General features: G+C 42.2%; 1 protein-coding gene across 1 annotated transcript; it reads left to right on the top strand.

The window, feature by feature from the left end:
* Positions 1-2,140: 2,140 nt before the first annotated feature.
* LOC117457005 (extracellular calcium-sensing receptor-like) lies at positions 2,141-19,043 on the top strand. Its single transcript, XM_034096875.1, has 9 exons — positions 2,141-2,262; positions 2,510-2,804; positions 2,892-3,181; positions 3,394-3,689; positions 4,594-4,799; positions 4,910-5,131; positions 5,599-5,722; positions 5,799-6,692; positions 18,952-19,043. Exons 1-9 carry the CDS (start codon positions 2,156-2,158, stop codon positions 19,041-19,043), a joined length of 2,526 nt encoding a protein of 841 aa, XP_033952766.1. The 5' UTR covers positions 2,141-2,155.
* The last annotated feature ends 5,720 nt before the right edge of the window (positions 19,044-24,763 follow it).

Genomic DNA, 24,763 nt, shown 5'->3' on the forward strand with positions numbered 1-24,763 from the left:
CGTCACGGACCTGACGGCCGGCAAAGTGCGCCTCCACGTGTGCGAACCACGGCGTAGTATAGAACTCCACACTTTATTTCCCATTAGGTTACAGACAAAAGAATATACTTGCTACGTGCTACCGTGAAGCTGGAATGCTAACATCAACAACGACCGGAACAAGGTACCACCCACTAACTGGTCCGTGGTGCAACACACTATCATGGTGAATTATTTCCCGTAATGTTCCACCACAATATACAAATACCAAAAACAACCAGGTCAGAATCGCTTTGTCTGCGTATCTACGTAGATCTCGACCAGGGCCGGCCCTTGGCATAGGCAGTATAGGCGAATGCTAAGGTCGCATCCATCGATTGGGGGCGCCGAAAATTGGGGGGAGGACAATTATTAAATAATACTATTAACGATATTTGATAACAAAACAATTTCCCAATTTGGGATCAATAAAGTACATCTTATTATCTTATCCTAACAGAACTACGCCTATTGTGTACAGTGCCCATAAACTATGGAGGAGAAACGGGAGAAAGACAAAGGTACAGTAACGTTAATGTGATGATTAATCAAAAGTCAATTGAAATGTAGTTACCGTTGATGGAACAGAGTGTTAACTTGCTAGTGTTAAGATCGTGGAAAAGGTAGGACCCAAATGCAGACTACAAAAAGGTAAGAGGTCTATAAACAAAAGGCGAGCTTTATTTTCAAAGCTGAAGATCACAAAACATGGCATGGATAACATAGGTAACACAGGGAAAATACTTCACCAAAAAGCTGACCGTGACTGACATGGAGGGAGATAGGAAAAACAAACAATGAACCAACGGGAACACAGGGAAAAACAAGACTAAATACAGAGAGGGGTAATCACGGGATGAGAAACAGCTGGGTAAGGGAGGCAGAAACACAAGGGCAACAGGTGAACACAATGAGACAATCAGACACAGGAGGAAAACAAGAGACAGGGAGAACAGAACAGCAAAACAAAACCCATTACCAGACAGACAACACTAACACCGTGACATAACACCAAGATGACAGCTAGCTTACTTTTAGAAGATAGCATGGTTGTTTGTTTGCTAATCAATAGTTATATTTATTGTTGACGTCAATTAACGTTACTCCCACCTTAAATTCAGGCACATTTGGAAAGATTATTCAGATGTTATATTTTCATCTACATCTGTTGAGGTGAGCCAATGTTTGCCCTGCTTGTATATAGGCTAGTCATTACAATGCTATTCCTATTACATCCCCTTCATAGTTTATCGTTATAGGCCTTTATTTTATTGCCCTACAGTTTATGCTGTCAAGAGTATTTTCAATAGTGTAGAGTTAGATACTAAAGCTGAATCAACAGGTGCATCTCAAACATTTACTATATCATAAAACTTGTTCTCTGTAATTTAATAAAACATTTTTTAGCACTAGCTAATATCTTGTCATGGGCAGACAATTGGTTCTCTGCTGCTCTGTTTCAGCCTTTATATATACAGTCTATGGTTTCAGCACTCTGGACACACTGCACCCCATAACAAACAACATTGTTCTGAAACCGCTAAATAAGACACAAGATTCTCGGATTTTTGCTTTTTTTTTAGAAGACACATAAAGCCTAAAAAAGATGGGGAGCAATGAGCAAAAAAACATACATGAAACAAGACTATTTATAATATTCCCCCCACCTCCTTTTCTGAAAATCAAATACTGAACCTAAAAAAAATATAAAACATGTATAGTATATTGGCCATTTAATGACATGTCTGGCTTGTCAGGGCCAGTTCTGCTGTGATGGCTTTAGATCAGGGTATTTGGGCATCCATCCAAACAGCATGACATATGATCATTTGAAGAAAAGTTACATATCAAATATAGAATAGAAGAAATACATCTTGTCAGCGCTGGGCAGCGCAGTGACGTATGGTAGAAGGAGGGAAGCATAGTCTGGAAATCTTTATAAACCATTGAGAACACACAGTACAGTTTGCCACCTTGACGACAGTTGATGATGGAGATGTCTCTTATTGGTCTGATACTGTCTATAAGTTTGTGGGAGCTGAACTCAGCTGTTGTTTTGAATATTTATGGGGATGGCTCTGAAGCTTCATCTGTTACATGTAAGCTACAAGGTACCACTCGTCAACCTGAATTCTCTATGGACGGTGACTATGTCATTGGGGGTGTTTTCTCCATTCACTATTACATGCACACAGTGAAGCATAACTACACCACCATGCCCGAGCCACTAAGCTGCACAGGGAGGTTAGTACGGGAGATTTTGGCTAGACTGTTGGGATATACAGTATATTGATGTTCATATTGTGAATTTGTGTTGCCATAGTTGTATGTAACAAAATGTGGATTTGTTTTCTCTTTCATCAAAATGTATAGTTTAACTGATTTATATGCATTTCAAATCTTTTAAAGAGAGATATGTGTAATTTAGGATTAAATTGACCATTGAATCAATTCAGCAAAGTTATTGTGAATTTTGGATGTCTGTGTGCAGTATCGACTCCCGTGAACTGCGCTTCTCTCGTACAATGGTCTTCGCCATCGAGCAGATTAACAACAGCACGGAGCTGCTTCCGGGGATCAAGCTTGGTTATGAGATCTACGACTCATGTGCCTCGGTGTCTGTGGCGGTGCATGTTGCATTTCAGCTTTCAGGGGGACTGGACCCGGTGTTTAACACCGGCGACAAATGCTCGCAGTCTGGTATGGTGATGGCCGTCGTTGGTGAGTCTGGGTCCACGCCTTCCATCAGTATGTTGCGCGTCATCGGGCCCTTCAACATACCTCAAGTAAATATTAAGAATTTATTGCAAATTGTGTTTGAGTCCATTACTTGTTTTGCCTCTGTCCCGTTAAATAACTGTTGTTTTCTTTAGGTGAGCCACTTTGCCACGTGTGCATGCCTGTCTGATAAGCAGCACTACCCGAGTTTCTTCAGAACAATCCCGAGTGATCAATTCCAGGCTGACGCGCTGGCCAAGCTGGTAAAACACTTTGGCTGGACTTGGATAGGTGCTGTCCAGTCTGATTCTGACTATGGCAACAATGGCATGGCGTCTTTCCTGCATGAAGCACGTAAAGAGGGGATCTGTGTGGAATACTCCGAGTCTTTCTCTCGGACCCACCCACGTAGCCGGATCCAGAGAGTAGCTGACGTTATCCGCAGGTTTCTATATCACTGATTCTCCTTTAGTTCACTGTGCTGAAACTGACCTTCTGCACAGAAAAAACAAAACAAGTTCTATGAGTGATGGAACATGTTTATATTACAACAGGAAATATCTGTTTTTCATCTCTTATGACTTGTATTGTTATAAAATACAATATTAATCATATATTATAACTATTATTTGTATATGTCATTGAACGTCCCTCCAGGTCAACGGCTAAGGTTGTTGTGGCATTTACTTCCACTGGAGATATGAGGATTCTGCTAGAGGAGCTGTCACGCAAGCCTTCCCCACCTCGCCAGTGGATAGGTAGTGAGTCCTGGGTAACCGACCCAGACATGCTGAGGTTCAGCTTCCTTGCTGGAGCCATCGGATTTGGCATTGAAAAATCTGTCATCCCAGGTCTGAGGGACTTCTTACTGGATCTCTCTCCCTCTAAAGTGGCTGACTCCCCATTGCTGACCATGTTCTGGGAGGAAGCATTCAACTGCAGGCTGGTAAAAAGTGAGAACGTTTTGCCAATTTTAAACATACATGACACTCACGGTAGTTTCTTGATTGTGTTAGTTTTTTATATCAAAGTCAAAGTGAACTTTAAAAAACGTATATATCTTCCAGTTTGTGTGTACAGACTACACACAAACTGGAAGATATATACGTTTTTATATCGTATTATTATTATTATTATTATTATTATTATTATTATTATTATTATTATTATTATTATTATAATATAAGTATTATATAAGTGAAGCTCCCTGAATTGATCCGCCTCTTAAAGACAAAACCCTGTTTGCTAATCCTGCTTATCTAAAACATATATGTTAAAATATATGTAAAATAAAACACATATATAATGTGGAATATATTTGTTGACAGATTTTCAGTAATTGTAAAATAAGGACGATGAACTGTAAACAGGAATGTAGTAAATGTATGCTTTATGAGATAATAATATACATAATGTAGGTGAGTTAAAGTACTAGTATTTAAATGTAGAGGAACTGTATCAAAGTCCTGACTTCAAGAGTTCAGCAGTCTTATTGTGTGTTGAATCAAGCTGTGTAGGCCTGTTAGTGTGTTACCGTCTACCAGACAGCAGAGGGCAAACAGTGTATTTCTAGTGTGATAGGGTCTCTGATTATCCTGTACTAATGGTTCTAGTGTCCATCATGCATCATTAAAACATACAAGTCAGTATTACTGAAAATAAATAAATATAGATAGACATGTCAGCTTGCGTGACATTTGATGTAAAGTAAGCATGTTATAAGAATACATCTCAACACTAAAGACGTTTATTTTTGCAATGCTTGTTTGGCAGGTTAAATAACACAATACACACATAAGAATGAATGAATGTAATTGTCATCGCTAAAAACACTTCCCTCTGTCTCTGTGTTTTTAGGTGAAGCCACAGACAGGAGTGTGTGTGATGGAGCTGAAGATATAAAGACGCTCCAGAGCTCATACACTGACACATCTCAACTTCGAGTCACTAACATGGCGTACAAGGCTGTCTATGCAATAGCGCATGCCATTCATAACGCAGTGTGTCAGAAAACTGATTCTACTACACAGTGTGATAAGTTCACTAAGCTAGAGTCCGAAGAGGTCAATACAAATAATGATGTCATTTTAAGCTGCACGTCTCTTTTATACATTTAAATGCTCATTTTATTTTTAAATGATCTCTTCACTATCTTCCTTTAATTCATCCCTAGGTTCTTAATCAGCTGAAAAAAGTAAATTTTTCCCAAAATGGTTATGATGTGTCATTTGATGCTAACGGGGATCCTGTGGCCACATATGAGCTGGTAAACTGGCAAAAAAATGAGAGTGGCAGCATTGCGTTGGTGACTGTGGGGCAATACGATTCATCACTGCCGATGGGCCAGGAGTTCCTTATCAACAGTAACCTCACCTGGGTGGAGGGTGGCACACAGGTGAGGAGCCCCAAAGCAATAGTTTAACAAGCTACTTTTTCATATCATCTTAAAGGGTAGGCCTATAGTGTCTTTCATTTTTATAAAGAGTTTAAGGTCTCTGAAATCATACGAAATTCAAATGTTACAAATAATGAGAGTATTTTTAGTATGAAAGGTACATTTATTATTTAAAATACACATTTAGCTTTTTATGGGGTGGAGAAAAGTGACACAATTAATGGTGTTGTATAAAATACTTTTATCTAGACAAGATAATCACTTTCAGACTGCTGAAACTTACTTTAGCCGATTATTTTTCTCACAAAAACTGGATTGTATCGCCTTGGCAGTGCGGTTGACAATACACAAATGTAAAAGACACAAAGAAAAACATTGTGAAGAAAAAAACATGAATTTATCCATTTATAATTTTAGCTTCAGAGCACACTTGTCTACATGTGAGTTGATTTGTATATATGTGACAGGTGCCTGTGTCAGTGTGCACTGACAGCTGTCCTTCAGGAACTCGTAAAGTGCTTCAGAAAGGAAAACCCATCTGCTGTTATGATTGTACACCGTGTCCCGAGGGAGAGATTAGCAATGCTACAGGTATTTCTTTTTCTAATGTATGTTTACAACATAAAATATAAATTCCAACTGCTTAAAGTTATTTTCTTTTTTTCAGATTCCTTTGATTGTTTCTCTTGCCCCAAGGAATTCTGGCCTAATGCAGAGAGAGATACATGTCTTCCAAAACCTTTAGAGTTTATTTCCTTCAACGAGGCCCTTGGAATCGTCTTGGCTGCTTTTTCAATCGGTGGTGCCTGTCTCACCATTATAACAGCGGCTGTGTTCTATCGTCACAGGAGCTCACCAATTGTCAGGGCCAACAACTCTGAGCTGAGCTTCTTGCTGCTCTTCTCCCTGACTCTATGTTTCTTATGTTCATTAACGTTCATTGGAGCACCCTCGGAATGGTCCTGCATGCTGCGCCACACAGCGTTTGGGATCACATTCGTCCTCTGCATGTCTTGTGTTCTTGGAAAAACTATAGTAGTTCTGACGGCCTTCAGAGCTACACTACCAGGTAGTAATTTGATGAAATGGTTTGGGCCTTCACAGCAAAGATTGACTGTAGTGTCTTTCACGTTTATTCAAGTTTTGATATGTACTATTTGGTTAGTTCTTAGTCCCCCCTTTCCAATGAAAAACCTCACGACATACAAGGAGAGAATCATCCTGGAGTGTGCATTAGGATCAGCTTTGGGGTTCTGGGCTGTACTTGGGTATATAGGCTTACTGGCTGTCTTTTGCTTTGTGTTAGCTGTCCTAGCTCGGAAACTACCTAATAACTTTAATGAAGCCAAGCTTATCACATTCAGCATGTTGATATTCTGTGCAGTCTGGATCACATTTATCCCAGCATATGTCAGCTCTCCTGGGAAATATACTGTGGCTGTGGAGATCTTTGCCATTCAGGCCTCCAGTTTTGGACTAATTACGTGTATTTTCGCACCAAAATGTTTTATTATTTTATTTAAGCCAGAGAAAAACACCAAGAAACATTTAATGAGCAGGGGTTTGTAAAAAATGTAGATGGCTTTATAAATCTTATACTGTGCACATTCAAATATGCTGTCCTTTTTTATTTAAATATTCATATTGGAGTTTCTTTTATGCTTAATATTTTACTAATTATAATGTCATTTTGTGAATTTACTAATAATACCCTATTTTACAATACATTTTGATCAGTTACGGAAAATATCAAATAAAGTGAATAAATAAAGTCAACATTCAGACCATGTGTGTTACTTGATAAACATTTCCAAAAACATATTAAATACTGCATAATCAGAAGAAATGCTGGCTGAATTGCTATAACATTATTGCCAAAGAGGAAAATGCAACATCCCATAGTCCACAAATCCTTCAACAAGTTCTTAAAATGTGTTTTGAATATTCTTATATTTAAAATATAAGAATTTTCATAGAATGCCTCTTTTGGGACACATAAGCATACGCACAATTATAAAATGCACATTAGCTTTACAATATGATGTAGCCACCCGTAGGTGGTAGGTCTGGGTTTGTTTGGTCTAAAAAATCTGACGCTAAACTGCTATGCTGAAATGTAATGTGTAAGAAGAAAGTGAAGAATCTAGATTGAAATGAAATATGTAAGAAGAAAGTGAAGAATTTAGATTGAAATGATACATGAACACTGGGGGCTTGAATGTGTGATGAGAGAAGAAAAGAAAGTAAAAAGGCTTGGAAAAGCAGCAGAATATTTGAACCGCAAACTTCTGAACTAAGTTGATGGCGAATGATCTGTCACCATGGCAACGACATTTGATGACACCCCATAATACGCTTAGATGCATTGATGGCTGCATCGTTAACAAACCTGTGAAGTCGTGGGCTGTTTGGAATATTTTCACTAAAGTTATGAGAAAACCGTGTTTCCAGGCGAGCATTTTGTTGCCATGGTAACGGCAATTGAAGAAATCTCAAAACTGTCCCGAAGATGTCTTCAAGGTTGGACAGTTAGCACACTTGTGAAGTGTGTGCACTTTTTGAACATTTGCATAGGCGTTATAGCGACATCATGTTTTATGGCGAGGGATGCGTTTCCATGGAAACGGCATATGGTGAGATCTCAGATTTGGCGTAGAGCTGTTGAGGCATGGACCGGTGATATACAAGTGAAGATTGGGGGACGATTGGACCGTGTCCATTGGACTTATAGCGACATCATGTTTTATGGTGAGGGATACATAACGTAGCACCCTCTGTTGTTAACAATTGTCAATATGAAGTCAGATTGAAAAAATCGCCAAAAAAGTGCCATTTATACCTATATCCGCCAGCGGGTAATATTTACCTCATAGAAAATGCAGCGTAAACATAACGTGTTGCTATAGCAACAGCTTTTGTCTACTGTGTTTCCTTATAGATAGAGAGATAGATTGAGAGATATATAGATAGATGGATAGAAAGAGAGATAGACAGATAGATAGTTATAGATAATGTAACATCATGGAGAATATAAGATCTTGGATGACTGAGCTCACGTTGAGGACGTAATGCATGTGTGCAGGTTACGTGCCAGTTGAATAAAGATGGACACTCGGAATGAGAGAAGTAGTCCGTGTAGTCTGTTTATGTAGACAATTATATGTCCATAGAACAGAACATTACAGATAGATAGATAGATACAGATAGATAGATAGCGAGATTTGTACCTAAACAAAACACAAGTCTAACACCAAGCGTTTAAATCAGCACTCTTAGCGATATTTTATACTTCATGTTATCTGCACAAACTATATCATATGAAAAGCTGAGAGTCCACAGATTCAAAACGCACTGTTCTGTATGATCAATAAAAGAACATTGTACCTTGCAAATCAATAGCGGGTACATTTTACCCGTTGGCGGTTTTAGGTATACAGCGACCTCTGGCGGTTCTAGTGTTAATAATAATAATAATAATAACTGAGATTTCTATAGCGCCTTTCAAGGGACCCAAGGTCGCTTTACAGGAATAGGGCAAGCACAAACAAAACAAAACAAAGGTCAGACAGACAAAACAACAGATCGATTTAAGGGCCGAAAGCCTTGATGAACAGATGGGACTTGAGGGCCCTTTTGAAGGCGTCCAGTGTGGGGATGTTGCGAATCTCCGCAGGGAGAGCGTTCCAGAGGGTGGGGGCTGCCACACTGAAGGCTCTGTCCCCGAAGGTTCTCAGTTTGGTGCGGGGGGTGGTGAGCAGGCCAGAGTCTGAAGACCGCAGGTTCCGGGGTGGGGCATGTGGGTGAAGGATGTCCGATAGGTACTGGGGGGCAAGGGCATGGAGGGACTTGTAGGTCAGGAGGAGGACTTTATAAGTTATGCGGAACTTGACCGGCAACCAGTGGAGGTGGATGAGGGTGGGAGTGATGTGCTGCCACGGCTTTGTGTGTGTGAGGACCCGAGCTGCACAGTTTTGGACATACTGGAGCCTGTCCGGGGTTTTGTTGGGAACCCCGAACAGGACACCATTGCAGTAGTCCAAGCGGGTGGTGACAAATGCATGCACCAGGGTCTTGGCAACCGACTCCGAGAGTGACGGTCGGAGTCTGGAAATGTTCCAGTTAAGTAGCTTGTGCTACGTCGCAGCGTCATTCAAAATAAGCACCTCTTCTCACTTCACCTTAGCAAGAAGGGCCGTCTGGTGAGACATCTCACTTCATGTTACTTTTAGAACTGGGGTTACGTAAGTAACCTATAGTTCTCATTCATAACACTCCGTTCGATGTCTCACTATGGGATATTGAAACTCCTGTATTGCGAGACATGCTTATCTCGAAAATCACCAAAACAACCAGAACTTAACAGGTAGAACCATGTCTCAACACGGGGCCCAGCACTGCGCGGGCCACACTTGGAGCAAAGACATCTAGCCTGTAAAAGCGGACAAAAGTGAGCGGTGAGGACCAGCTCGCTGCTGCACAAATGAACACACCCTTGAACAAAGCCCAGGATGTAGCCAGTCCACGAGTAGAATGAGCATGCAGGCCCGTTGGTGCCTGGAAACCCTGACTCGTATAAGCAAGAGCAATCGCTTCCACAATCCAGTGGGAGAGCCGTTGCCTGGTAACGGGCTTGCCCTTCTGAGGGTTAGCCCAGGATATAAAGAGTTGGTCATTGCAACGAAACTCTTTTGACCTGTCCATATAGGTGCGTAAAGCACGAACTGGACACAGCACATTTGGCCGCTGTCACTCAGAGGAACACAGCGGCGGAGGAAAAGCCACAATGTCAATGGGAGTACATGAGCCAACCATCTTGGGTATAAAGGCAGGGTTGGGCTTCAGCAACACTCTCGTTTGCCCCGGGGCAAACTGAGTGCATGAAGGATGTACTGAGAGCGCATGAATGTCACTGACTCGCTTGGCAGATGCCAGAGCCAGTAACAGCACTGTCTTCAGTGACAGGTGTTTCATGTCAGCTTCTTCCAGGGGTTCAAATGGAGGTCGAGTGAGCCCATCTAAAACCACTGCCAAGTCCCATAAGGGCACCAGTGACCTGGAAACAGGGAGGAGCCTGCGAACCCCTTTCATAAAACGGCAGACCTAGGGATGTTGGCTAGCCGTCTTTCCCTCAAAGCCCACAGCAGCTGATATATCTCCGCCAGCCAGTACATTGCAGGCCAGTGTGGAGCTATTAGGATCAGTGTGTGGCGTTGTTCTCTCACTCTGGCCAGAGTTGGGGGTATTAAAGCCAGGGGTGGGAACGCGTACAGAAGGACCGGAGGCCAAACGTGCGCGAGTGCGTCCACGCCTAACGGTGTGTTTAAATCGCGCATTGAAACGAACAGCTGACATTGAGCGTTTTCTTTTGATGTGAACAGATCCACCGCGGCCCGGCCGTAACGCACCCACAGCTGACTCACAATTATTGGATGTAGTGTCCAGTCTGCATATAGTGGTGCACCTCTGGACAGCAGATCTGCCCTGAGGTTAATCACTCCTGGTACGTGCGTCGCTCTCAGAGAGAGGAGACGTCCGCAGCTCCATAAGATCAGTTTGCGTGCCAGCATGTGTAACTGGAGAGAACGCAAACCCCCTTGGCAGTTTATATACGATATTGTGGTCGTGTTGTCTGTCCTCACGAGGACATGATGTCCTCTGAGAAAAGGCAGAAAGCGTTTCAGGGTGAGGAACACCGCGAAAAGCTCCAGATAATTTATGTGTGACCGTTGGAGATCTCTGCTCCAGAGACCCCCCACAGGTCGACCTTCGTATATACCCCCCAAGCCCGTCAGACATGCGTCTGTGGTGACCACTTTCCGCGATAGGACAGCACCCATAGGCACGCCCCGTACTAGAAAAGTCGGGTGTAGCCAGTGGTGCAGTGCCATTACGCATTTCATAGTGACCATCACTCTCCGCGCGCCATGACGCACGGGGTCCAATCTGAAGGCAGCTACCCAGCGCTGAAACTCCCTCATGTGTAAGTGTCCCAGTCGTACCATCAGAATGGCTGACGCCATGAGCCCCAGCAACCGCAGACATGATCTGAAGAGAACATATTTGCGTGGCTGGAAATGAGCGAGGCAAGCCTTGAAGGCTTTCACTCTCTCTGCTGACAAGCGGGCTGTACAGGGCACCGAATTCAGGCGTAGGTCCAGGAAGACAACATGCTCTTTTCTGTGTTTATTACGAAACCCAGTTCGAGCAGGTGTTTTACGAGGACATTCGTCTGCGTAATAGCCTCTTGCTCCGACTGTGCGAGAAGGAGCCAATCGTCCAGATAAGTTGCAGGTGAATACCCTGTTGTCTTAACGGGGCTATCGCGGCTTCCGTACACCGTACAAACACTCGCGGGCTGAGAGACAGACCGAAGGGAAGTACTCTGCACTCGTAACAGATACCCTGAAAGGCGAACCTCAGATATTTCCTGTGTGGGTAATATACTGGGATGTGGAAATACGCATCTTTCAGGTCGACTGATGTGAACCAGTCGCTTTGGCGCACGAGCCGCAACAGAGATGTGTGAGTGAGCATTCTGAATTTGTATCTTTTGAGATATTTGTTCAGAGCTCTCAAATCTAGTATAGGCCGAATTCCGTTCCCTCCCCATTTAGGAACGAGGAAATACTTGGAATAAAAGCCACTCTGACTCTGTTCGGCGGGTATTATCGATATAGCCTTCTTTTCCAGTAGCGAGAAAATCTCTTGCTCCAGAATATGGGCCGACTCTCCCCGGGCCTGTGAATACAGAATGCCCGAGAAGTGAGGGGGGGTGACAGCGAATTGGAGCCTGGAGCCCCGTGTTACTGTCTTGAAAACCCAAGCAGAATCTGTGAGCCTTTTCCACTTTTCGCTTCTCAAAGCGAGCGGAGATGTCACATCTCTGTCGTCTGCCCTCAGTGTCTTTATTTGTTGTGTTATTGGGCCCTCTAGTGTCTGAACACGGTGGTACCCCAGGTTGACAACCCCGGCCGACACTGCGCATGCGCGTGGCGGTGGTGCCTTCACAATCGTATAGTCTATTGTCCACCTTTTGAGAGAGGCCGTAGCCACTCTCAAAAGAGGGGGAGACGACAGACTGTTTATTGTTTTTTTATTGTTTTTCTTTTCATTTTTATTGAGTGCTTCAAGCCTGGAAACGACAGTGGAAAATGATTTATTAGGAAACAACAATGATGACATGTGTTTGTGTGACTTAAACAGGCAGCGGAACTTGCTGTCTTCGATGTTAAGTCCATTTCCCTGATGGCGCGAACTTGAGGATGATGTTCTGGCATCACTCGAGGCGGCGGGAAGATGGGGGCATGGTGGCACCCCGAAAACACATGAGCATCTAACACTGGAACGTGCTCTGGAGCTGGGGAACAGGGTACTTCCAGCTCTTTCGTCGAGGAGAGGAGAGGAGGCTGTCAGGCCGCCCGCTTCTTCTTCCTCGCCTGGTGGCTAAAAAACCTGGGTCGGCTGCGCCTGAGCGGCAGCTGCCGGAACCAGAGATTTTCTTGGCCAGCTCCCCCTCGCCTCGTGCCTGGGCTGGGGACCCGGGATGGGCTGTGGTCTCTGCTGCTTCGGTATCTTGAACCGGGCAGGACGTGAGGCAGCTTGAGTGAAGGCCTGCCGCGGGACCATTGAAGGTGGTGGCTGGACCCTTCGGGGGAGACAGAGCTGGAGAGCCTCGTCTCCCTTCTTCTTTGATTCGCATCTCAGCTGCATCGAAGCTAGAGCGGAGCCAAATATGCCCTCGGGAACAATAGACATTCATTTCATTTAATTTCAAACCTATATTTATACAAATGAATCCCATTGAGATCATTGATCTCTTTTTCAAGGGAGACCTGCTCAAGTAGTTCCACATGAAACTTAAAAACATAAATAGAACAACAAAAGGACACCATACAGCATTATTTACATAATTATCCACATAAACAGGTACCAATAGTTTCCGATTGACTAGCGTTTGTGTGACTTAACCGAGCTTTAAAAACATTTAGTGGCACCAGATTGTTCAGTTTCCATTTAATTTGCAGACTATTCCAAGACAGAGGAGCTGCACATCTAAAAGCTGTCTTCCCTAAGACAGTCCTAGCAGTTGGCACATTTAATAAAACCACAGCATTCGATCTCAGGCAGTAGCCACTTACAATTTTCCGTGAGATCAGGGAGCAGATATAAGATGGAAGTTTCCCTAACATGGCTTTGTAGATAAAAATGTATCAGTAACTGAGCTTCCGTACCATTAGTGAAAGCAAACCAGCCCTTGCATACAGGGTACAGTGATGGGTTAATGCTTTACAGTTTGTCACAAATCTTAGTGCACTGTGATAGGCGGCATCTAACTTGACCAGGCAATTGGCAGGTGCATTCATATACATCAAATCACCATTGTCCAGCACAGGTAAAAAGGTCACAGTGACTAGCCTTTTCCTGGCCTCAAGCGACAAACAGGACTTGTTCCTGTAGAAGAAACCTAGCCTAACCCTCAGCTTTTTAAGCAGGTTATTGACATGAAGTTTAAAAGTGAGACAATCATCAAGCTAGATACCAAGGTATTTTTAACAGGTAACCACCTCAAGTTTTATTCCTTGCGTAGTTACAATATCTAAAACAGGCTCTGGTGTCTTTTTAGCTTTAGAAAAGAGCATTACCTTGATTTTCTCAATATTTACAGATGTAGCACTCCAGATCAGACTAAATGGGTGTGTCCCAGTCAAAAGCCCAGCGGATGCCAGTGGCTGGGGGTGTTGCCAAATTGCTAGAGGGCGTTGCCCAATTTCCCCATTTGTTCAATTACAGGATGTAACCATGAGATAGCGCTTCATTCACAAAATACACAAAGACAACTGGGTGTTGTAGAACTTAGTCTGTTTCAATGTTTGCAGCTCTGCAGTTGTGTTTGCTGAATACTGTAGCATTAAATCACTTATTTGTTACTGTATGGTTTTCACAAGCTACTAAAATGAAAAAACATCAATATTTTAGATCAAATAAAGTATATAGTTTGTTTTATGATCATTTTACGAAACGGAAAATATTGGAAACTGTAGATCCTGCTCAACAGGATGTATATGTGTATTTCTGTTGAAAGTACTGGCTTGAAACTATATGCCAGTCTTTGTTTCATGCAAAAATACCCAATAAACACGGACATACGATGATATAAAGTTAATACAGATATATTTCAGAAGTATGAATAATGGAAGCACATATTTTAATATCTTCGCTGTATTTTATCATTTTACGAAACGGAAAATACTGGAAACTGTAGATTCTGCTCAACAGGATGTATTTACCAGGGAGGGGGTGAGGTAATCAGGTACACGGAGTGATACGAAACGAGACGAAAAGAGACGAAGAGGGACGGCGGGAACCGAAGAGAGACGGCGGGAAATGGAGAGAGACGAAGATATACGAAAATGGGTGGCGGGAGACGAAGAGAGGCGGCGGGAGACTGCGATTGAAGTAAAGTGACAGACAAACATTGAGAATTTGATATAGTTAGATAGATTTAGAGTTTTGAAGATTCAACTATGATGAAGAGAACTCTGAACGTGAGTCAAGCTTTAAGCTTGTTTTTTGACATGGAGGAGGAGGAACCTGTTATGTTGCCCTCTGTGTCGTAGTTGATGTAGAGGAAACTTCTATGTAGCAATGTATCTGGAGTCACCGACTCATGAAAGAGACACAGGACGAGCAGGAGTTCTGAATGTCAAACACTGAGATTTAATACAAGTAATCGGCCGGAAAAATTCACATCACAAGTCACGCAGTCAAATATTCTGACTGCTCCGGTGGGTTGCCATGTCAATTCTGACTCTCCTCTCATCTTGGCAGACCTTTAATTAGCTTCACTCGGAGTCATCCCACATATTGGGGGAAGGTGTACGTGACCACCTGGAAGCAATGAATTATCTTTATCTGACTCTAGGGCCCTTGTGACCGAGAGTTGACCTGTCATTACATTTGGTAAGGTCAGCCACAGCTGACCGTTCCCCTTCCTTAAGACAGATAACAGACTTCGGCTTGGTCGTAAAACATCAACAGGCCGAAAGGTCAAATATCTTAGGAGTAAGGAGAATTATTCTTTGACACTTAAGAGTAAAGATAAAATTAATTCCTCACAGTTGACAGAAACCACTTTGAAGCATGGCACAGATAAAGACAGAAAAACTGATTTTTGTACATAATGTGTATATATATATATATATATATATATATTTGTATTATATTTATAATAACACTTTTGCCTTATCAGAATGAAATCCCATGCTACCTCAATCAAACTTTCACATTATCATAGTGACATCCCATGTATATATTTCCAGCTTTTAAATGGTTTCGTTGTGTATATTTGTGTTACCTATATGAAAAATAATATCATTTTCAAAATCTGTTTTTACGTTTTTTTTTGTTATTTTGGGTCCAAAATGTTCATATAGTAGAAGATCACTGCTCTAAACAAAGTCAAAAATCCTACATCAAAACGAAATAAATATAATTAATTATGATGAATACGTTAAGTCTTGTTCATTGTTTTTCACTTTTATTAAATGTTTGATATTTCCGGTGGAAATGGTGGACTATCGGACATTCAAAAAGCAGCATATTTTCACTCTTACACACATATATTCTCTTTTTACATACATACATTTTCACTCTTACACACATATATTCTCCTTTTACATACATACATTTTCACTCTCACACACGTATATATTTACACTCACACATTCATACATTTTGCTCTCATATTATCATATTTCAATGCACACATTCATATATTGTCACTCACACATTCATGCATTTTGTTCTCATATTCATATAATTTAATGCTCATATTTATACATTTTGCTCTCATGCGAAATCTACTAAAATAAAGTATGTCATGGTGGTCAGCTATTAAACACAAAAGTGTATCTTAAGGGCTGTAAATATAATAAGCCTGTTGTCACTTTTAGACACAGGCTTATTATATTTACAGCCCTTAATAACATTCATTTTCTGGACTCAATGTGTGTCTTGGCCGTTTTCTTTGTTCCGCAAACGAGTGCTTTTTGTTTTGAAATCACTTCCCCGAGTTTCTAACCTAAAGACTGGGGGATGGGAGATCACAGGAGTGGGGGGGGGGGGGGGGGAGAGCTGTGGAATGTGACCCTTGGGAGAATTCCTCCACACATTCCGATGGCCAATTCGTTTTAAACAAAGAGTTCGCAACACAGGACAGCATAAGCAACATGGGGGGTGGGGGCTGGTGAACGGTCTGGTCAATGTTTGTAAACACAATCCCCAGGATGTGTCCTAATCAAACCAAAAGAGAAAATGCAGATATCATTCTCTCTCTCAACTCGCCGGTATCTCGAGCTGAGCGCTCATTGGTGTTCATACTGCTCACAGGCTGGGCTGCTGTGTATATCTAGTGTATTCATACTGTACCCCTCCTCACTGTTTATTCATCATTCAACCATTTACACCTTCCTTTTTTCCCATCAAGAGGTTGAAAAAGATTGAGTCCTATGTTTCCAATTGGTTCCCAAATCTGAACATTGACCAGTGGCATAAGATTAGGAGCCGGGTAAATGAGAGACTGAGGAGCCCCCGAAAAACAGATCCCGAAATAGCTCGTCCTGGTTTCCGCAGCAGATAGGCCTACAGTATGTTGTCTGTTATGTCAGTTATTTTAAATAAAAGTTGAAAACTGAACTTGAAAATTGTTTCCTCTTTTTATTTTATTTATCATTTTCGGGACGGGGAGACGTGGAGAGACGTGTGTGATTACAAATTAATTTGCAGAAATGTAAAGTGATCTAACTAAGTTCTATTCATATTCTTGACGGGAAGAGCAATGTAAATGGGTGGCCATATATGCATTGGAAAAGCAATATAAATCACACAGTTATTATACAATAGGCTATAAAAGCTCCATCGATAACCATTACCTTTATCCAATTCAAACGTTGGACGGGAAAAAAGGAAGGAGTACATGATTGGGCTATACTGTAGGCCTACTGTATACATACAAAGGCCATTCAAGCTAGCGTTATTCTGGAAATGTTCACATCAGGCACCTTCAAATTAAACAATACTACAGTAAACAATTAACTCAGTAGGCCTAAATTATGTGGATTAAACCACATTTATTTCGTTAAAAATAAACTAAATATGATTTTGTTTGAATGATTAAATGTCATCAGGCACCTTCAAGTTAAACAATCAGGTGCACACTTTAATGTGCCTCCACCTCCGGACTCGGCTTGACTCGGTTTAAAGAATGCACAAATGTGTTTAATCATTTATGTCAGATATGTACTAAGTAGCCTAAATACATTTGTTCCTGCTCAAGATTAGATTCAACTTTATTGTTATTCCACATATTGTAGGTACTGAGACAACGAAATGCAGTTTAGCTTCTAACCAGGTGCAACAAGCAGCGAAAAGTAATGTGCACAATACTACAGTAAACAATTAACACAGTAAATTATGTGGATTAAACCACATTTATTTTGTTAAAAAGAAACGAAATATGATTTTGTTTGAATGATTAAATGTAGGGTGAATTGCCCTAATGTGGGACATTTTTGCATTTCAGCCTTCGGGAATATATTGCGATATGAAGCCGATACAATAAATCAAAATCCAGTACCATTCCGAAATCCCCAGTAATATTAGACACTAATAATACAGTAAACTATTAACACTGTACATATTATTGTTTGCCCGTGGGATTAGGATGATCGGTAGTGAGAGCCGCTGCATTTTACTCCTGTCGGATGTGATATAAAAGCTAAGCAATTATTTTTGTTGTTGTAAACTCACGTGGATTAAATTTAGTGCATTCATTTCAACTCGCGAACATATGATACATTAAATGATCGTGAGGATGATGATTGAAAATCGTTTGTTTGAGCCTGGATGCATTTCCTGATCTAAAAACATAGCGATGGTTTTGTACTTACGCCAACGTGAATTAAACATTATTTTGTAGTAAATGATTACATGTCTCTTATTTAGCACAGAATATGATCCTATCTGTGATATATGGATCTTAACAAATATCCGCTATATCAGATACCTGTAGATCAGCTGTTTATTTCACATGAGTTCCAGTGTGGCAGCTTTGCATGGCTCTCCCTGTTGGATCCATGATCCATTGCAGCTGGTTTCACTATAATTACATGTATTTATCAAGGGGGCGTTTCAAGTCCTGCGGGGGGGTTTTCCTTTTCAGCAGGGGCCCACCCCGTGCCAATCACGGAACCGCACGGGTAGGCGTCTGAAATGAAGCGCTACATCTGTAAAAGAAGCTTTAGTTCAGAGAGCTGAGTCTGAATAATGTTAAAAACAGCCTGTAATTTAACACCAGCCTCCTTAATGGAGGGAACTGCACAGTACATCACGGTATCATCCGCATAAAAATGTAAAGTAGCTTCATCCACATTTTCACCTAAACTGTTGATGTAGATGGAGAATAAAAGTGGACCTAAAACAGAACCTTGGGGAACACCATTTGCAATGTTCAACCACTCAGAAGACAGCCCATCAAAATGAACACATTGGGACCTTTCAGAGAGGTAGTTTAAAAACCACCCTACTGCATGGCTGGACATGCCTATACTGGCTAGCCTCTGCTTTAAAATGTGATGATCGACGGTGTTAAACGCCTTTGAAAGGTCAATAAATAGAGCTGCACAACTCTGCTTATTATCTAAAATACTCGCCACATCATTCACCACTTTCATTGTGGCAGTGATGGTGCTGTGTTGCTTTCTGAAGCCCGACTGATGTTGGGCAAACACGGGTGTGCCCAACACAACCGTGTTTATTTGCAGTCGCCTTGTCACGCGGTAGCGTGGCAGAGCTGTTTTCAGCTCCCTGCCCAGCCTGGGAGCAGCTGCGCTCCGCCGCCATGGTCATCACCTAGGGCGGTGGATCTCATGGATGTATAATAAGGTTGGACCTCCATGGACCGGACCCGGAAGTGCTCGACAACGGCAAACGGAGCCATCCGCCCCGCTGGAATGGCGATGTGAATGGCACCGCCTCGGCCATATCCTGGTCCCCCAAACACTCTAAGCAGAGGTGGTGGAGACCGGCAAACCAGGGCAGGTGCATGGCCGAGCTTCCAGTAATGGCGAGTCCATTTTTCCTTCTAATCTTCTAATCTTCGTTCGTTTGTTTAACTCTTCGGTTGTCAGCTCGTCTGAAGAGAAAAAGGAAAGTGGGCGGCGGGTGTAGCCGCCTTTATATACTGTGAGCCTGCATGCGCATTCAGGTAGGCTCGCCCCGATTGGCCGGCTACGTTTACGTAAACTCAGTAGGTGAAAGCACGCACAGCATGATAGAGAGTAGTACCCATAGAGTCCAGTAGAGGGCGGAGCCTGTGTGAAATATAACAGACCTGAATCCAGTAGACTTCTCAGAGAGATATATCTAGAGATATTCTCATAGTCCAAAACAGTTAACAGGCACAGCAGAATCCCGATATGGGCGCTTTCCATCCTAATCGATATCACACATGTCAAACACAAAGGACTGGTCTGTTAACACCATCTGCGCATTAGCCACACTCCCCCACAGGGAGGCAGGGCCTTTTGGCCTTTTGCCCTGTGTAAATTACAAACAGGACACATAGGGAAAACACTAAAATTCTCCCATGCACAGATCTCATTAAAATATTTCTTCACAGATCCTCCCTTTTATCAATTTATTGATAATCAATTAACATTAGTCTAATAATATTTCAGTCACTACTTAAATCAAATAAAACATCCTCAGAGTTGTGTGGATTCTCATTACATTAATTACATCAAAAGCAGAATAAGATTGAAACATGTTACGAATGGGTGAAGCAGGTAGGACTCAAATGCAGAATAACGAAAAGCGAGCTTTATTAAATAAAGCTGTGGCAAAAACAAGGCAGAATCCAAAATATCCAATAAACAAGCAGCACAAGGAACACAGACCGAGGAATAACATGGAGGGGAAACAATGAACCGACATGGAACACAGGGGAAGACTAGACTAAATACACAGAAGGGTAATCACAGAACAAGACACAGCTGGGCAGGGGAGGAGAAACACAAGGACAACAGGTGAACACAATCGGGTAATCAGGGAGGGAAACAGACAGACAGCAGACAGGCAGGAAACGGTGAACACTTTACACAATAAAACCCAAAGACAAGAAAAACACCAACACAGACAAAACTACAAACGTGACATAACCTGAGAATCGTGACAGAAACAGTCAATCACAATGGTTGATACAGACAACCATAATAGAAAAATCATCTCTTTTCAGTGTTTGATTTCTTTTTTTGTCAAAAGCACAATAATAACACACATGTAATACAAAAATATAATAGTAAAATATATGTTTCAAAACAAGATCTTTTATCATTTATCACTCAGTTAATCTCATTCATCAAACACAAATTCAAAATCAGCTTATATCTTAAAGATTTACTTCAAGGCAATTACTTATTAAAACACAATTAGAATGTAGGATTATAAGAAATCCAATTGAGGTATAAAATCAGAATCATAAGGGATCCAGTTAAGATTCACAGTTAAGGTATAAATTCACAGTGATGAATCGATCAATCTGTAATCTGTAAAGGTACAGTGTCCTCAATCTTTAACATTACTTTACGTTTACTTCAATACACTTATTCAAGAGTAAGGCACTTACTACATACATTTTATTCAAATACATGTGTTCAAAATCTGAAAAGGAAAAGTCAGACATTTTATTGTAACAACCTGAGGAAGGAAAAATCAAAAACATCTGTTCTTTATTCAAGGAAATCAAAACATCTATTCTTTATTCTGAGTGTCAACTTTAATCAATTTATCAATCGCTGAAAGGAGGTACCCAAGGTACAGGAACTGCCATGGAGACCCATGGGTCTGGAAGCTCGGTGTCGTACATCAACATTGTGTCATTTACAGTAGAATACCCCACTAGCCTCTGTGGGGCCTGGAGGGCAGTCTTGGCAACCCTGCGTATGGCTAATTTAACTACAGTGATCAAACAAATCACTAGGATTAGCACAACCAAGATAAACACTGCAACAGTAACAACACATTTAACAAACCCCGCTCCCCAGGATCCAAGGGTTCCACTTAAATCCCCAAATGTAAACCCATGAGTTTCATGCAATTCTTTTATCCCGTTAGCCGTATCATGAATCACATCCATAACTTCCGGTGTGGCGTCAGAGACAAAGGAACAGCACTCCGCACCAATTACTTTACATGCGCCCCCCTGGGCAGCTAAGAGGAGGTCCAGCGCCATGCGATTCTGTAGTGTTACTGTCCTAACTTCTTGCAATTCTTTATGTTCAGCTAACATTGCTGTGTTCGATACATTTAGATGATTTTCCACTACTTTGGATAATGCCATGATTTCCTGCTGACTAACATAAATGCCGTACCAAGGCAAAAATAGGCTCGCTATCTGTTGTCCTTTTGTAATGGACCTGCTGTTCCTGTGTAGAGAGGGAAGTATCGCTGCAATCTCATTTGCCTCTACTTTACGGATTAAAGGAATTAGGTAGGCTAGATAGCAGGTGCCATAAAAAACGTCATACGGTACGCAGCCATAAGCCCGGTCGCCACAAACTAAGTAAACTCTCTGTGGGAGGGGAATTCTGGCTAATTTTACCCTCACTATGGTATTACAGTCGCTGTGTCTCACATCCGGAGAGGTGTGAGATCCTGCTTCATTCTGGAAACAGATGGACACATTCTTCCATTCATGTACTACAATTGGGGGAACATATATTGAACAGTCACGTGTAGAGGGATTGCCTAGGGGTATTGGTTGCGTACAATCATGTATTTTAACCTCAAAGGAGTCCACTGTTCTGGAGCCAAACCAGGGCACAAAAGTTACCAAAGCTTCAACCAGCAAAGATGCCATGTGTGGTTGTTTTGTGCATGTTGGACTTGTGGAATTAACCGAACAATTAGTTTGTACCAGAGCTAACTGGAATCTGTATTCAAAAGCTAGGTTAATGTATTTCTTCACATATATTAGTTTTAAAAACATCAATCGTTTGAAACCGTCAGGCAGGTAATTTTTATTTACTGTCTCAACAATGAGAGAAACCAGACCCTCGTACTGTAACGGTTTATCAGAGTCTGTTGGGTATGAAGGAGTGTAGCAGTCCTCAGCCTCATCGCTAATCCTAGAGTCAATATCGTTCCAGCTGACTAATTTATAATCCACTTTTGTGAAAGGAATTGGGCTAAACATGGGAGAATGCATGGATTCTGGCATATTTTGGCACAGCCAACAGTTGCTAATATTGCGTTCATGTGCGTAGTCTAACATTAAACAGAATTAGTTTTAGTTTGTTTAAAAGGAGTGATTAAGGCCTTTTTTGAAAAATCTACATCACCTCCTGAGTGTTTAAGTGGAGTGGATAGAACATTTGTTTTTCTATCTGGTCTAGACAGTTTGCATGCAGTAGCACCTGGATTGGGAACCTGGTAATCTGGTTTCCTCACTCTACATGTTGCTTTATCCTTTATCAGTGTCTTAACCTGTTCTCTAGTGCTACACCACAGTTCTGGGGGCATGTCTTCAATGGTGTCGAGTGCTATTCTCACCCCCTCCGACGCCACCCCGTCCGCACGGTACTGGTCCATTGGATATATCTCCCACGTTGAGTGAACTAAGGACACATCAAATATAATAATACAGTTAGATGGATCACATATTAAAGCTGGACAGTTAAAAGAAATAGTCTCTGATTTATGATCAGGGAGGGAGACAATCCTCCTGATTCTTCCTCCTTTTCTTTCTCGTTGTGTCTCTTGCACCATACTGAATGTCTGTGTGGTGATTGGATACAACCTGTCCTTGTCGCTATGCACTGATTTGCCTGTTGGTGTCGTTTTGCCCTCAGGGTCTGGGCCCTGAGTGGTCAAGTCGTCTGTGCTCGTAGATAAGAGCACCTTATTTTCTTCCTCAGACGGGCGAGATCCCTCGCCACCTGTCGTTGGGATTTCCACAGCTCCATCTAGCAGGGCGTCCTTGGCCAGGTACAGAAGACCCAGCATGACGATGATGATGACTGCCTTCACACGCCAGCATCCGGTAGAGGGGAGAGACGACATCTTGTAGCGTGAATCCACTCCGGTCTCCCTTGTACTCTCAGGGCTGTTCTGGTCACTATTAACACCTGGAAAGGACCTTTCCACCTGGGAGACACAGTATCTTTTTCAAGAGATTTGATTAGTACATTATCACCAATCTGAAAGGGGTGGGTGGGCTCCTCTCCCGGCTGGGGGAGCCTGTCAGCCACCTGCCTGTGAAACTTTCTCAACATGTCAGTTAGTTAGTCATGTAATCATCTGTCCACAAAAGAGTGAGTTTGTGGGATGTTACTGGGGGGCTATATCCTGCGAACATTACCCTTCCCATCAATACCTCGTGTGGGCTAAACCCTGTCGTTGCATTTGGTGAACTTCTGATGGAGCACAGAACTAGCGGCAGCGCGTCTACCCATTTTAGTCCTGTGGGCAACATTGTTTTAGTGAGTTTCTCCTTTATAGTCAAGTTCATTCTCTCAACCTGGCCTGAGCTCTGTGGGTGATAGGGCACATGCAATTGCCATTTGAACCCTAACACTGTAGCTAGACTCTGGGTTATCTTAGAAATGAATGCTGGATCTCTGTCACTGTTAATTCCTGTGGGCACACCAAATCTAGGAATAACATCTTTGAGAAGACACTTTACAACTGTTCTAGCGTCTTCTTTTCTGGTAGGGTAGGCCTCTACCCATTTGGAGAACTGGCACACTATTACCAAAATATATTTGAATCCTTGGCATGGTGGCATATGTGAAAAGTCAATTTGCATATTTACAAAGGGCCCGAGGGGGGCGGTAAGTGTTCATGCTGAATTTGACCACTTCTTCGTCTTGTCTGCTGGCATATCATGCATCTATCTACGAGGGTCTGTGTAGCTAGTGTAATGCATGGAGAAAACCATTGGAACTTTATAATCCCATTCATCCCTCCTTTTCCTACATGTGATTTGCCATGTGCAACATGTGCCAAAACATGGAGGAACGAATGTGGACAGACCATCCGTCCGTCTGGGTGGAGCTACAAGCTGGACTCAGCGTCAAGTGTACAACCTCGTCTTAGCCATAAATCTTTCTCCCTAACATCAGCGCGGGCTTGCATGTCCGCGACATCATTAAAGGAAGGCAAATAAATGGGCTCTGCGGATTGTGTCAGGGGGCATTGGAGCACCATAGAAGAGCAGGAAACTGCTGCTTGTTTAGACGCGGTGTCGGCTAACGCATTTCCACGCGAAATAGGATCATCAGAATTTGTGTGAGCAGCACACTTAACTACTGCTAGCTGTGTAGGGAGCATGATAGCGTCTAATAGCTGAGTTACTAACGCATGATGTTGAATAGGCTTACTGGCCGATGTTAAGAAACCGCGCATTTTCCACAAGACACCAAAATCATGGCACACACCAAATGCATACCTGGAGTCTGTGAAAATGGTTGCAACTCTATCTTTAGCCAAAATACACGCCCTCAGCAGAGCATACAACTCTGCGGCCTGAGCCGACGTGCCATTTGGCAAGGCCCGGCTTTCTAAAACTTCCCAGTC

The sequence above is a fragment of the Pseudochaenichthys georgianus genome, chromosome 13 (genome assembly GCF_902827115.2).
Source record: "Pseudochaenichthys georgianus chromosome 13, fPseGeo1.2, whole genome shotgun sequence".
NCBI classification, from domain to species: Eukaryota; Metazoa; Chordata; class Actinopteri; order Perciformes; family Channichthyidae; genus Pseudochaenichthys; species Pseudochaenichthys georgianus.